Source organism: Eleginops maclovinus, chromosome 18 (assembly GCF_036324505.1).
Source record: "Eleginops maclovinus isolate JMC-PN-2008 ecotype Puerto Natales chromosome 18, JC_Emac_rtc_rv5, whole genome shotgun sequence".
Classification (NCBI taxonomy): domain Eukaryota; kingdom Metazoa; phylum Chordata; class Actinopteri; order Perciformes; family Eleginopidae; genus Eleginops; species Eleginops maclovinus.
The window spans coordinates 10,294,955-10,311,491 of NC_086366.1; the positions used below are offsets into that span (position 1 = coordinate 10,294,955).

Genomic DNA, 16,537 nt, shown 5'->3' on the forward strand with positions numbered 1-16,537 from the left:
AGAGATTTTTTCTTCCCCCAAAAAACTAAATGTCAACACTAAATATCAGTGTCGTCAATCAGCAAATCTTACATCTGTCTCTCAAACTATTAATTTAAGAGGCTGCCTGTGTTATTTAGGAACATGCCAAATAAAATGTCAATCTTAAATCAATCAAGTAAACAAAAAAAAGATTAACTGAAGGTACATTTTATAAGCATGTTGTATGATATAAAATAGAAATACTGATTGAATGATGATTCTTCTCTTATATTAAGACATTAGACATTGTTTTTTTTGTCTTCAGTAGTATACACAAGTCTTTAAATCAGGATGTGTACAGCTACAACAATAATAAGGTAAGCTTGTATGTAGTCGGAGGCGAAGCCCAGGGCAATCTGCACATGTTTACTGAAAAGTCAGAGGACACACTTTAGAACAATAGAATACAAATGTAAATTTTAAAGAAAACAAATAAAGCTTGTATTGTTGCGGCACCAAATGCACACATCTCTGAAGGCTCTCTCTCTCTCTCTCTCTCTCTCTCTCTCTCTCTCTCTCTCTCTCTTTTCCTTAATCAATAGAGGAAAACCAATTAGAGAAACAAGTTAATAAGCTGTCAAAGAACACTACGCTAAGGAGAAACAAGACTATGTGTAAGCTGGTTGAAAAACTTTAGCGCGGATCGATGCCAGCATCATCCCTTTTGTATCCTGAATATTTAAGCTTGTGAGCAACAGAATGTAGAAGCCAGTTACGTTCCCAACAATTAGCTAGTATATTTGACCTTTAGATATTTATTAAAAGGAAGCACTTCATATGATCTGAGCCAAGAGTGAAAATGCAAATGTTCTAAATTAAACTCAAGTGAAATCTAAATCATTGCAGTGATTAGTGATTATCTCTTTGTCTTCTTAGTTGACTGCACAAGGGAGTGAGCCATGTTTGAGACAACACCATAGGCCATAGAGATAGCTGACCTCACTCTTGGATACCTGCCCTCGTTTCCTCCAATCAGTATTCTTATTCTTAGACCCCTTATTAATGCAGCCTTAAGGTTAGGACTTGGAGTAGAAGTCGTGGGGGGAAAGGGTGAGAGTGGAGAAAAGGTGCAAGGAAATGGAAGAATGTAATCAAAGAGAATAAAGAAGTGACAGTGGAGTGTGGCAGTTCTACCCAGGAGCCTTTTCTCCTTCTGTTCCCAACCTCTGACCCCATATTCAGCACTGTATTCATTCACGGGTGACCGAAAAAAGAAATAAAAACGGTGTATGCTGGATGGCCTTTGAGGCAGCTCTGTGCATGTCTGCAATTAAACTTGACTATGTGTGTATTTTCTGCATTAATTTAACTCCAAAGAAGGCAAATACAAACACACACACACACACACACACACACACACACACACACACACACACACACACACACACACACACACACACACACACACACACAAAGAGCTGTAAGAGCATTTAAGGACAATTTCCATCCCTTTATGTTCCTTCACTGGCCTGCAGGGCAGCATTTCCTCACTTTCTCTTTCTCCCTCTCTGTGTACATACAGCATATACCTTCAACATCCAATTTCTTCCTTTTGCTACCTCTGTGTTTTCTCTGCAGTGTCTTCTTGGCAGAAGTACCGCTCTCCCTCATCCCTATCTGAGCCCCTTGTGGGTTTTGAAACTACTCTCTTCCTCCTTTGCTCTTTTTCTCTCTCTGTTTGTCCTTTCTTCCCCTCAATGAGTGCCACTGAAGTCCCCTTTTCCTCTCTGCTTGAGGCAGTTATGTGAAAGAGGGACAATAGGCAGACAGCAGAAGGAGGCACACAGAGGGATGAATGGCATCATTCACAAGCAACACACACAGCACAGCGCCGCGCACATTACACTATCACTCTCAATAATCACTGCCCTGTTTATGAAGCTATTGCGGCTCAGTTATCTTGTAAACTATGTTCTGGTGGAGAGGATCAGATATGAAATCCATAAGGTGGCTGAACTCCCCTGCCTGACTATTGATTGTCAACTTCTATCTTTTATCTTGTCTTTATGATGCTGCAGATGAGCACACTTGATGCCTGTATTAACATTTATTAACCGAACATTGCATATTGGCAATCTCTATATTATACATTTATTTTAATAAACAGAGAAAATAATAACATATCTATCAATAATAACTTAAAATCAGCATATGTTTCTGTGAAGGACTAAACAGTATTTGATTCTCCAAAGATGTAATTGGCCGAAAACAGTCAGTGCTTAAAAACCTCTCCCATATGCCTTCTCATTTTTGTGTTATGAAATCGTGAGCATGCCTTCTTCCACACAATCGATCCTCAGGCTTTTAACTTGTCATTGTAACTTTGCTGCTTAGGATGGATGAGTCTGGGATGAAATGTAAAATAAATATTTTTTTACCTGGGAATGAGGAGTAATTCTTTCTAGTCCAACAAAAAGCAAAAATTGCTAATACAGATATATGATCTCTTTTTTAATAGTTAGTGTTATGATGTCATTTGTATTGCTTATTCTTATCTCATCCGGATTGTTTTATTTCAACCAAGTAAAACAATATAAACACCTCTGACACAATTCTAACATCTGAGGTTGAAATGGGTTATTTTTTTTACTAAGATGTTACTCCATTGTGTCATAAACTACAGTATGTTGTAGTCTAGTGGAACAAGTTGAAAATCCATATGGGGTCTGTCTTCTCCGCCAAAAATTGATCTCAACCCGGGGCTTCTGTCTTTATGCTACACTCAAACAGAGCTGTGGTGCCATTGTCATTATACAAGTAGTGTTTTAATATCTCTACAGAAGAATGGCTGCGGGTCCATATAGCATTTTGTCTCTGGCAGAAAAGTGCTATTCAAACCATTGGGGAACGCCTCCTCCAAGCTTTATCAGAAAAATGGACTCAAAATCCTGACAACATATCACCACTCTATTTGCCATTGTGAGACTACAATTGGTCCTTTACTTTTTATTATCTATATTGGTTACAGTCTTTTTGTGTGACATTGATTTTTCCACAATGCGCCTTTTTGAACAGTTCAGAGGCTTTGAACTACAGAAGCCTTAAGAGCAGAATAATTTGAGTACTTTGACATAAATGCTTTGTGCAGTATTTTTCTTTAGATGCCAGCACACCAAGACACCAGTCTTATATTGTGATTTTGGATTTAATGGGAAAGCAGGTAGGGTGGCCAACCATTTTATCCAAACTTACAATAAGTGCATTCAACTATAAAGAGGCAAATTCATAAAATCAAGAATCCTCCTGATACATTAGTTATCACAAAGTCAAACTTTTGCATGTTACTACCTTCAAATGAGCCCAGGTGCTTATTATTTTATTTGCCAATGTGCAGTTGAAACAGATGGGTCTTTAGTCTGAGACGGAAAATGTGTAGACTTTCTGCTGTCATGATATCAATGAGATGCTTGTTCTGCCATTGTGCAGCCAGTATAGCAAACAGGTGTGTTTTTTGTTGAGGGGTACCTGGGTTCAACTCACAGTGATGGAGACGTGAGCAAATTGGACGATTCAGAGCACACTTGCTAGAGTGTATGATTTAACCATGTCCTGGACGTAGGAATGGCCAGATCATTTCACAGAATGGTAGACCAGTACCAGTGTCTTGAGGCGGATTTTGGCAGCAATTACAAGACATCAAAAGGAGCAGGGCAGTGGTGTAATGTGGGAGAACTTAGGCAGGTTGAGGAGCAGCCGGGCTGCTGCATTCTGAATGAGTTTAGAGGGGGCATATGATGGTTGACCAGCCAGGAAGGAGTTGCACTAGTCAAGGCCAAAGTGAACACCCCTAGTCTATAGTTCACAACTTTCATTACATTTTTTACCAGAATTGTTATTTTGCTGTTATCTACTGATTAAATTACATACTAATTTAATGAGTGCGCAATGAACTGTGCTTTTTTTCTGGTTCCTCCATATTCTGGTGGCAATGAGGTGTCTCTATTATCTGTCTGGTATTCCTTTAAGGGCCGACCTAACTTTGTTTTGCGTCACTGATTTGATGGACTTTTTGTGCATCACGTGTTTTAAATTGTTCATGTTATTGTCAGGTTTGCTATTCAACCTGTAATGCAGGGCTGGGCTTGGTGATCCTGATGGTGTTTTATGAATGATTTAACTATTCTGCTCAGCTTTGGCTGCTGCAGACTGCAGGGGCAGCTGTGACCTCGCACACAAATCTCTTCCCTGTTATCTGGAAACACTCTGCAAAGAATACACAGTCCCGATCATATACAATTATCCTATTTCTAAGGGAAAACAAATATATTAACTTAGCATCGAATAACAACTAAATATGGGATTATTATATGATGTAATTATTTATAACTTCAAATAATATTACAAGGCAGGGGTACAAGGTGTCAACACCAGTTAAATAATAAGATTCTAGATGACTAATTCCAATATTAAGAAGTAACAACTTGTTGATCTGTGATTTCACAGTCCCCACAAAGATATGAATACAAATATGTGTATAATTTAAGTAAGATGTATAGTACTACAAGTCTTAAAATAGTCATCTGTATATGTTAAGTACGAAATAAAGAAAACATCCCAATTATAAATTCCAAAAAGAAAAATGTAGTTTTAGTGTTGTAGAGCGTTGACTTGATCTTATTCCTGTCTCCCCATTTTTCTTCACTGAATGTTTATCCTTTAAAGACCCCTTTTTGTCTTTGTTTGAGAGGGACAGGGAATGTTTAGGTGGAAAAAGCAGCTCAACAGTTGATTCCTCATAAAGGAGGTGCACATTATCTGAAGGCAGAAACCCAGACGATTATTTTGAGATCCAGCCCAGCACTGCCTGTAAAAAGGGTGAAAAATAACACATTTAATGTATAATTCATGCAAAAATCTTAGTTTTAGCCCAACACTGCCTGGGATTACTATTAACTGGGCATGTATGTTAAGGGATGACTTGTGGGAACAAGTGTGTGTAAAATTAATTTTAATTATCTCAAGGAGAAAGGTCAAGGGATCCCTGTGAGTATTGCCAGGCAAGTTTTTTCCTCGTCATAATGTAGTCTACCTTCGGACTGGTACCCTTATATGGTACAATTACTTATCTCATTGTAAAATTGATGTCAGAGTAAAATATCCCAGGGCCACCGGCAAAAAGCGAGTGTAAGAGGGTCTACAAACTAATGATACCCATAAAGCTATAGCAAACATTTTGGGAAAAATAGTGAATAGAAATTAATCTTGAGACCTTTACCTCTGAATCTTTCAGAATCGGAATCAGAAATACTTTATTTATCCCAAATTGGGATTTTTTTTCGTTACCGCAGCAAAATACAATACAATATGAAGCATAGCAAAAAATAAGAAATATACATATAGTTAATAGTGCAATGTTATGGAATATTAAATGAAAATATAATAGCAATGTACAGCGTAAGTGTAAAGTGTGCATGTTATGTCCAGTTAACAGAGAGGCTATGGAGCAGTGAGTTGCCGGCCAGCCAGGGGGGAATTATTGTACAGTGTTATTGCAGTGGGCAGGAATATTCTCCTGTATCTGTCCTTATGACAGCGGAGTGGGAGCAGTCTGTTGGAGAAGGAGCTGTCTTTCCAGCTGCAGATGGAGAGGGTGGGTGAGGTTATCCATGATGGACAACAGTTTGTTCAGAGTCCTCCTCTCCACCACAGCTTCAAAAGGGTCCTGTTTGATGCCGGCGACAGAGCCAGCTTTCCTAATTAGTTTGTTAAGTCTGCTGGTATCGCCGGCTCTGATGCTGCCCCCCCCCCCACCCAGCAAACCGCAGCGAAGAAGAGTGCACTAGCAACAACAGACTGGTAGAAGATCTCCAACATCTTGCTGCACACGTTGAAGGATCTCAGTTTCCTCAGGAAATAGAGTCGGCTAAGGGAGCTGCTGCAACAGGCTGCCACCTAGCACGGCGCCAATTTTACACTTGCAACCCATTCCCCATAGAAGTGAAGTTAATTTATGCCAACCACTAATTAGCGATGGTATATGCGTTTAAGAAATGTATGTGATGCTCCCTGAATGACAGAATAATGACAAACTTCAGTTAATCAACATATCTGGCTGGTAGTAAAATATTCATAAAGAATTAAAAACATTTCGTTTTTTCTCACTCCAATAACATATTACACTTTCCAACAAATAATTATAGCAACAAGAGTTAGCTCAAGGAGTGGAGAAGATTATGGTTTTGGTTAAAGACAGAAAAAGAGATCCAATTTGTTGAACCTTCCACCAACACCACAACATGTCACTAACCTTAGACAAAGGGGTTTTGCAGGCTGAACCTAAACCTGGGACTGAAGTCAGAATCCAGGCAGATTGTTTGTCACCATAAAGTAAAATGACAAACAAATTAAAAGTAGAATATAAACTGTTTCCTGTTTGGGTGCAATTGCCATTAAATTAGTTCACTGATTCACTGAAAGATCTTTTTGGATCTACAATAAAAATAACCTCAGTAAAAAAGAGTGTGTGTATCCAAAGGACTGCAATATTTCAGGGCCAAATATACACTAGTTCCCTGAATGCTACATCATTCATCTCACTTTTAGAGCCTACATCCCTAGAGGTTACGACTGTAAATGTCTGAAATGTTAGTGTAAGCCACGAGGTGCTCTCTAATTATGTTGCTCATAAAAGCGTATTATTGACATTTACCTTCCTTCCTCTAGGTGTAGTATGCTGCACTGTAGGTAGTAGCCCTGGGCATTGCCAGGAAAAATATGGCGTATGGCTTTTGAACTAGTTTGTATTTTTCTTTCACTCAGGTGCTTCTTTTATCTTGGCCTTTACCTGCAGATAATGAGTGCTCACTGTGCTCTGGTGGTGTTTCTGGGATGGTCTAGAGAATGTGTGTCTGCAGCAAGAGAGTTATTGTTCACACTAATGGGGGAGAAGCCCCTGCAGCATCAGGACTAAAAAGTCAGAAAGTTCAGTGTGGGAGGACGGGGGCCTATGGTTGTGTGTGTACAAAGTGCATAGAGGTGACTGTGTGTGTAGTTCATGTGTTACTTTTGATGTTGTGTACTGTAGTGCAGTGACAGTAAAAGAAGGAGCAGGTTTATATCTGAGCATCTGTTCTTGCTGTCATGTGAAATACAAACAAGCAGCCGGACCGAAGACAGGAGCGCTATGCTGAGAGAGGTGAAAAAGGGAGGGAGGTAGAAAAAGAGTAAGGGGATAAAAATGGGAGACACATGGGAAACAATTCCAGAGAAGTAAAGAGCGCTAGATAGTTGTCTGTGTAATATTATATTGCTTGAGCAACATATTTTCTTCCCTGTTATGTAAATTGGACAAATTGAATCTGAAAGCGAAGAAATATAGTGATGTGCCAAGTGTGCACATGATTGAGAAGTCTCTCTAAACGCACAGAGACACTAATGAAATGAATCAGAGAGACAGGGATCGCTGCAGTGGAGGATACAAGGATGCTTAGGCTTGATATACTGTATAGAGTAATGCTGATAAAGGAGGATCGTTTTAAAGAGATTTATGTAGAGGACTGCACACAGAAAGAGCGCACGGTTTGACAGAGGGAACCATTAAGAACCCGAAAAAAGACAGGAAAAGTGTACACAGAAAAAGTGAACATATGGAGATTCTGAAAGAACAAGCAAGGGGGAAGCAAGGAGTAGAGGTAGAGAAAGTCCCAGGAGACCTATTGTGTCCGATGCTTTTACTGTGGTGATGATGCACCCTGTCGCTATTCCCCTCCTCTCATTAAAGCTTTATGAAGCGAGCTTTGCACACACTTTATTACAATGACGCCACTGTCTGGCACATTCCAGCCTTGCGGCTGTTGGTGTTGGTAGGGTTGCAGGGAAACAAGTCCATGGAGACCGACATCAGAAAGGGAAACATGGGAAAAAGAACGGATATGGAGAGTCAGAGGGTTAAAGCCAGAATGAGAAGGCATACATGGAAAATAAGGGTATTTGAGGAGGTGAATGATAGGAGAGAAAAACAAGGAAAGAAGATGAATAGAGAGTGAGACATACATAGAGATGCTCGTTATGTGCTCTGGGCCTCTGTTTGTATGGTTGCAGATGTCTTGGTATTTAAAAATAGAATGGTTTGGGATTAACACTATCAATATTTCCTTATAGTTTTGATGGAGACCCAGGAGGTGGGTGGAAAATAAAATGTGCAGACAGTGTTGTCACAAACTGCATCTAGGCCATTTGTTTCAATCAAGTTTAAAAAGAAATTCATCATTCGACATGGGAGAAGCACTACACTCCATGTCTCTTCAATACTTGCGTTTGTTTTGTTCCCTTTTCTCCATTTTTGCCAAAAACAGCTGGTCCCAGAAACACAAATTACATTAAAAACAAGGGAATTTCATTTGCCTTGACGATGCTGTCAAATAATATCAAATGTATGATTCATAGACAGGATAAGGACAACATATCTCCGCCATCATGAATAAAGGGAAGTTATAATCATTCAATCTAAATATGAGGGAACGTTTTACCACACTGTCTCTTCTTGCTTGTAATTTTGCTGTTGTAATTTACATAGCAACATGTGTTGACAGACTTAGATGAACATTTCCTGTCATCTGAGCCCCTCATTATAATGTCAAACTCAATGATTTAGTGAGAACATCTTTGTGCATTCCAGGTACTGAACTGTGAAATATAGCACCTGTCATAGTTCATCACACAGAATCTCATCTCTATCGCCATCTCTCAAGTCATGTTGCTATGATCTAAACTATCAAATTAAACCTGGAAATGAAATAAAAATCATCCTGGAAAGCACTAAGTTTGTTGACTTTGAGGACGCAATGACTCAGCTCCTGCTGAATGACGCATGCTACGTACGTAGTATGCTAGTTCTCTGAATTGAAGACATTTAGCTCCTGTCATAATCTCAGGCTAAACCCCTGCCTTATCGCCTCCTGGGTGCAGGGGCCTTGGCTTTGTTTAATTGCCACAAGCCGAAGCGTCAAAGCTGCATCTCCCTCAGTATATACCCCCACCAAGGCTTATAGCTGATAATGGAATTACTCTGAGTCCCAGGAGGAGGGAGAGAGGGAGGAACAGAAAAGAGTAGGCAGTCACAGATGGGGAGAGGGGGAAGCGATGAAGGAAAGTGGATGTTTGAAGCTGAAAGAAAGAGGATGGATGCAGTGTCCGCCTTGAAAACAGAACAGGGAAAAAAGGGGGAAAAAGGTTACAGAGTGATGGCCGGCTGTTGCCAAAAGCCAAGTCTGCAGTCCCCCCGGCTTTCTGTTTACTCCAGTGTGACGTGTTACAGGGTGGAGAGTGAATTATGACGCAGGATAGAGCTCAAGCTCAAAACATGCTTGCCTGAAAGAATCCAGCTGAAAGGATGAATGGTGCTGAAGTAGAAAGGAGAGAGGATGAAATAAGAGGATGAAAGAAAGACAACCATTAAAGAGTGTAAAAAGGAAACGAGTAGTCACATCATTTGCTGAGTCCTAAGAAAGCGAAGCACCTGTTTGTGTGCACATTTCGATTGATTTGTCAGAATAGGCACAATTCTCCATCTCAAACACCTAAGTGGTTTCTTTATTTGTGATCAGGCCGCACTGATGAACGACAAACCGTAGCAAAGGAAAGATTTCTGAATAAGCGCGATAGCTGGGGGACGTCGGCTCTTTCACTCTCCTCTCTGTCATGGTTGAAAGCTTCGGGGTGTTTGAAGACTGAGTCCCAGTGTGGTAGTAGAAAATGACTTCACATTTGAAGTGAGCTCGCAGCTTGGTCAAGGATTTGTTATCTGCGTGTGTGTGCGTATATGTGTGTGTGTGTGGGCATGGAGGAATCTTAAGGATATTAGGCTCCTAGCAGGTGGGATTATTTGACTGTAATTTCCTTAACAACTGTATAAGCAGCCATACCAGTGTTGCTAGTGGGAATGATTTTGTGCCAAAAAGTGTTAAATTGCTTGCCAGGGGCTAGGAGGTTAGTCTGATTTTCACCCATGTACTTGTGAATGGTTTTACTTGTACTTAAAAATGACTTGTAGATGTATTTCAAGAGAAATAGATTTACATTTAAAGCCAGAAATATGTCGCTTTCTGTTTTAGATAAAATAAAGTTTGTTAAGGCTTTTGACAGATATATGGATTTTCAAGATTTATCTGCATTTCAAGAGACTTTGTTTTGGTAAACTATTCACACCACACCACTCAAAGAGCCTAATTAGAATAAGAAGGTATGGCCGATACGATATGAAGCTGTGAGTAACTAACAAGGTTGAAATGTTGAACCACATTGTGAATTTAACTAAGCAACATGTGTCTTTTCCGTTTCCTTCCTACTAGTTTGCAAACATTTTTTACACTGTGCATTGTTGTTTGTGTTTTCTAATACACTCCACTTCTTTTTACTTCCTCCATCTGAAATCGCTCCCCAACAACCCGCCCTCATTTCATCTTCACTCCTTACATCAGTCTGTTCTCAGTATTCAAGAGGGGTCTTCGCCATCTTTGGTCTTTACGATAAGCGCTCGGTGAACACGCTGACGTCGTTCTGTGGGGCCCTGCACATCAGCCTAGTTACGCCCAGCTTCCCCACCGAAGGAGAGGCCCAGTTCACCCTGCAGCTCCGGCCGTCCATCAGAGGGGCTTTGCTGTCACTTCTGGACCATTACGACTGGAGCCGATTTGTCTTCCTCTATGACACAGACAGAGGTAAAAGCACAATGAAGAATACATTAACAAGTTACATGTGTATATAACAGTTGGTGTTCAAAAACAATAACAAATGTCAAAATATAGGATATCTTTAAATGTATTTTGAGAAAAAAATATTTGGATTTTGTATAGGATTAAGGATGGGTTTGCATATAAACAGGAATTATCATCCAGGGAAATCATCGATTCATTCAGTAATATTGTTGGAGCCTTAAGTGGATCGTTCCCTTTATCATCCAATATAATATAAAACACTAAAAAGCTTTATTTCTGCAGCACAAGGACAAAACAGAGTAATACGTTTATAAAATAAAAGTAAGAAAAGAAGTAAAAACTGAAACTATACAAGAGCAATTAATTCCCAAACTACAAGGCAAGCAGTTTATATACCCACAACCAGTGTTGTACATAACCTAATAGTGGAAGAAGTACGATCTCAAGTGAGTACTCTCTTTGTTTTTACTCTCTGGTTTCAGGGATTGAAGGAAGACATTGCAGAAATTTAGTGAGTCAGAGTACATGTTGATTTATAAAACTCCACCAGTTAACATCAAAGTGCAGTAGCAGTTTTTTTAAACCCTGTATGAATTAAAAGAAAAAGGGTCAGAGGAATCAAGGGGGATTATCGGGCAGTAAGCAAAAGGGGCTGCTACTCAGTATTATAGTCAGCATTTACTCTATACTAGAGCTGTCCAAATGAATGTGACTGTAGTGAAGATGTGTCCTTATGGTACCCCCAGAGATTAGTTGAGTAGATTCACTGTCTTCTATTGCTGGGCTTAAATTAAACAGTTAAAGGAGTTTAAAACAGATTTCCAAATTAGCCTATTTCCAAATAACTTTCTTTGCATGAATAATTATCCATAAAAATTGGGTTCAGTTTGAAATGACGCACAAAATTATAATATCATTATATCAAGTCGTAAGAATCTCTTTAAAGGTCTGTTTGCCTGGGATGATTTGGCCTGAATTAAACTCCCAAATGTAGCCTTGTTTTCTTGTTCAAAAAGTACAAAGGTTGTTCTTTGGATCATCACTCTCCTTATGTAAGGACATAGCCGCAGAAACAGGAGTGTAATTTGGCACGGTTCAGCCAGAAACTCAGGGTAGGCCTTAACGTCTGCAGCATTCACCTGCCTTTTATTTAACCATCCTATCATACACTGCACGTAAGTTAGGGGCAAGGCACAGCTGACGCCCACGGCCCCTAACCACTGTCATGGGAATGCTTGGCACGTTATCCCTCTCCCTCTCTCTCACACACGCTCAAACTAAGTCCCTGAGAGAAACACAGGTCAAACATGACGCAGAGGCCCCAGACCATGGTATAGTGGCGTGTTAGGAAATCAGTGAGCTGCACTGTGTGTGTGTGTGTGTGTGTGTGTGTGTGTGTGTGTGTGTGTGTGTGTGTGTGTGTGTGTGTGTGTGTGTGTGTGTGTGTGTGTGTGTGTGTGTGTGTGTGTGTGTGTGCGTCTGTGTGTGTGTGTGTGTGTGCGTCTGTGTAGTTATGTATGTTCTGTCTGTGCCTCTGCCAGCCTTTTTCTTCTTCCTCTGCTCCCCCCGGGTACTAACCCAGACAACTAGGAGCAGGGGAAGAAAAAGGAGAGACAAGGGGAAGCAGGAGGGTTAAGTTAGGTGATTCAAGCCTGTGAGACAGCCAGACAGAGAGAAAGAAGCTAAGACAGGTGTAAGAAATTTCAGGAGGAGATAAACAAGGTGAGGGGGAAGAGACAGGAAGAGGACACAGTTGAGGTAGATGAGAGGTGCCTGAGGGAGGCAGGGGGGAGATTACATTAGGCACAGGAAGGAGGCGTAAGAGGACAGACAGGACTACAAGCCTTTGGGGATATACAGTAGCACATTGCAGGAAAGGGGGTAAAGATAGAGAGAAAGGAAGGAGAAATGGAGCGGAGGATGGATGCCTAGAGTTTGTACTTTGCTCACCCTTGACTTGGCCAAGGCAGGACCCTTCATTATAGGCTCCCATCAGGCCCTGCTGCCGGTAATGTGCTGGAAAATGGGCAGTAACACTGTTATCTGTTTTATGCTCCCTGCTCTGCTCTGCTCCACAGACAGCCTGCAGACACACAAACACAAATTGAGTATGTCAGGAAACCTGCACATGAGCATACAAATTCAATGATTATACAACATGCAGAAGATGTATGTATTGTACATCTGTGTATGCATTAATGAATAAATAAGGCAACTGTGGCGCAGGGGGTAAAATAGGTATATATATTAGGTAGACTGAATCCAGTTCTGCAGTCAACATATCGTAGTGTCCTTGGGCAAGATTCCTAACCCAAAGGTGATCCGGATAAAAGCGTCAGCTGAGTGAACTGAATTATAATGCAAATTTAACAGTTCAAACAAACATGTACACATAAACTACTGACAGTATTGTATCACTGAACAGAAATACATACATCTAGGGCACAGACGAAGCTTTTCACAAAACCCCTCTGTGGCAGGAAAGGTGAAAGAACAATCTCACACCACACATGAATACAGACTCCACACAGAGATGCAGTCACATTCCCACACATACACACCTTGATTACCGAGGCCTCAGTTGTGCTTTTTGTTTCAAGTCAAGCAGTAAATTGCTACCTCAACAAAAGCAGTAAAAAATAATTGATAACAGTTGGAACTGTTGAACTGCAGTGTGTGCGTTTCATTTTGTCTTGTTCTGAGTCTCTCTGTATGTCACTGTGTGTCATAAAGACATGCTTTGTGTATAAATGTGAAATTATTCTATTTTATTTCCCACACGATCCATTCTAGCTCAAAGCAGATTTAACAACAAACTCTGAGATTTGTTTGAGAACAGAACTATCATCTCGATGAGATCCAGTGTGTCTATAATGTGATATTATGTTGTCTCCCATTTATGTTATTTCTTCCACTTCCCCATTTACACAGTTGTCTAATAAAATATGTAACTTACCTTATCTATTATCGCTTGCGTTGCCACCGGCTGCACATGGGATCATATTAAATGTGAAACTTACCCTACATATATCACATAGAGAGTCACATTCAGCTGATTTAATCCTCCATTACTGTGTGGAACAAGACATCTCCTTACTCTGTGTGGTTCCAGGATATCTAAATGATGAGTTGATTGAAGTTGAAGTGTATTATCAGATCAAGTGCATTTGAATCAAAGTTCACTTCAGAACAAGAGGCAATGAGATGTTTAATGTCAATGAAATGTCACTATCAACCCTCTCCATTGTTTCAGCACAAAACTCTTTGTTCTGATAAGCTCTTTGAGCTGTTTGATAAAGTGACATACACGAAGGAGTGTTGCTTGAGTGCTAAGTGCTTTGCCCTCACTTTTGAAGAGAAAACATTAGTTTTGCTTTGTCAAATTAGATTAATAATTTCACATATAAGATATAGCAAATACTGATGTGATTTGTGTTTACAAGGGCCTTATTATGCTCATTTTCAGTTTTCATATTTGTATTTTGTGACTCTACTGTGACATGTTTACATTCTTATATCTTCAAAAAGTGCTTTATTTTCTCATACGGCCTGTGGTGCAAACCCTCTTTTCACCCTCCGTCTAAAACCAGAGACCAGTCTGCTCTGATAGCTGGTCGGCTGTGTTGTGATTGGTCAACCGCTTCAACATGGTCTGCCCTTAGCCTATCATCTACAATGTGTTTGAGTGCTTACAATTGAGTTGTTTCAGGCAGAGGGGAGTGTGTAGGTCACCAGACCATTTACCAGCACAAAAAGCTATTTAACACACTACAGGGACGGGAAAACCAAAGAAAAGCACAACTTGCAAAAAAAAATGCAATTTATTACAACTCCACATCCTTAGAAAACAGTATTAATTATCTCGTTCTCCCTTTTCCTCCTTTTACTCTCTGTTGTTTAGGTTATGCAATACTGCAGGCAATTATGGAGAGAGCGGGGCAGAATGGATGGCAGGTCAGGACACACAGGCACACACTCACCTTCCTGGAAACAGGCAGGAATGTGGAAGGACACTCATCCTCTCATGTTTAATTTAAGCAACCACACTTAATTACAGTTCATTCCTCAAACACAATTCTTAACATGCTTTTGGTGTGTATGCATGCCATTTTCCCCAGATACTGTTTGTGTTTGTTATATGCTTACACATATTTCCTGTATGTATGTATATATGTTAACCCAGGTGAGCGCTATCTGTGTGGAGAGCTTCAATGAGGCAGCATACCGCCGACTGTTGGAGGACCTGGACCGACGTCAGGAGAGGAAATATGTTATAGACCTGGAGCCTGAGAGACTACAGAGCATCCTAGAACAGGTCATATCACAATTCAGCAAACCAAAGTTACAGAAACTCTCACTCTCACCACACCTTTTTAACAAGTCAAGTAATCTTGCATTGTCAGTTATAGCACCCCATATTGTTATTTTTTCCACGGCATTACTGGTGTCTGTCTGCCTGCTGTCTGCTTCTCTCAGCCAGTTGCCACAGCACTCCTTATACTTTCTGACATCTGGAGAGAAAACAAGATTTAAGTTTATCCCTGGAGTTCATAACTTGGAGTGAAAAATGTGACTTCTCCAACAGCTACAGTATATCAGTGTATGATTGCAGTAAACACACCATACTGTCCACTCAGATACAGATTATGAACACACACTCGAAAATACACCAACAGTATCTGAAGGCACACACTTACACTTTACACTTGAGTGAGTGAGTAAGTGACTCTGTCTGCACATATGACAAACTCAGTGACACTAACAGCTAAACACTAGTGCTAACATATAACTGGATACCCCTCCCACAAACACAACACTCAATGCAGTACATACCAGTGCACAATGTATGCAAAAATAAAATATACACACCAGCTTTCGGATACACGTACTCATACAACACACACACACACATACAGACACACTTATCACAGTATCCCAGACTCATAGAAAAGACCAGACAGTTTCTTACTTGGCTGCTGTTGTAAGTGAACAGAGAGACAGACACACACAGAAAGACATCAGTACACAAACACACTCTCCCGACACAGTGATTCTGCAGTGCTGGCATTGGCAAGCGCCCATGCTCTGAGACAGAGACTGCTGTGTTTGACTGCTCCTGCCAGCTGCGATCTGACTGTGTGTGTTTCTGTGTGCGTGTTCATGTGAGCATCTGTATGTGTTAGTAGTTAGCTGTTGATATGTGTGTGCGAGAAAGACTGAAAGAAAAAGATGTGAGCAATTTATTAATTAAGTTGGGGCACCCTGCTAAGTTGGTGAGCCTTTTTCCTCACTTGCCAAACATCTTACAATGCATCATATTTTATTCTACATCCCATTTTGAAACAAATGGGATACGTAAAATTACACTTTGACTTCCCTATTTTGCCATATTGTTAGCTATGCAAGTTCACACAAACCATAAGTAATTTACATAGCAACATGTGTTGACAGTACATGAAGTGGAACATGTTGGAGCTGAAAGCTGAAAAGTGTTCCCACCTATTATATGTGCAAAAGACTGTTAGTGAATACTTAGTATATAAAAAGGAAAGGCTTTATCTGTTCTCTGTTTGTGTTTTGTATAAAGCAATTATCAGTTATCAACCTTCCTGCACGACAACATGAAGTTGGACTAGACAGGTTTTTTGTGTGTGTTGTTTATAGAATATTTTCATAGAAGTTGTGTTAAAATACAGCCTATATTGGTGCATAAAAGCAATCTTATTTCTATTTTTCTTGCAATAACAACTTTATAGCAGGCTGGACGGATTAACACAGCCCTAACCGAGCCAACACATTGCAGCAGCTCTTTAAACGTTCCAAGAGGCTGCAGAGTCTGAGCCAGCGTTGTACCACGGTCC

General features: G+C 40.3%; 1 protein-coding gene across 5 annotated transcripts in view; it reads left to right on the top strand.

Annotated features, from left to right (window-relative positions):
- The window catches only part of gria4a (glutamate receptor, ionotropic, AMPA 4a), a 93,633-nt gene that overhangs the window by 27,156 nt on the left and 49,940 nt on the right, over positions 1–16,537 (top strand). For all 5 annotated transcript variants that reach the window (XM_063907567.1, XM_063907565.1, XM_063907569.1 and 2 more), the window contains exons 3-5: positions 10,440–10,679; positions 14,578–14,630; positions 14,860–14,991. In XM_063907567.1, coding sequence (XP_063763637.1) covers positions 10,440–10,679; positions 14,578–14,630; positions 14,860–14,991 — 425 coding nt within the window. The remainder of the gene's footprint in view (positions 1–10,439; positions 10,680–14,577; positions 14,631–14,859; positions 14,992–16,537) is intronic.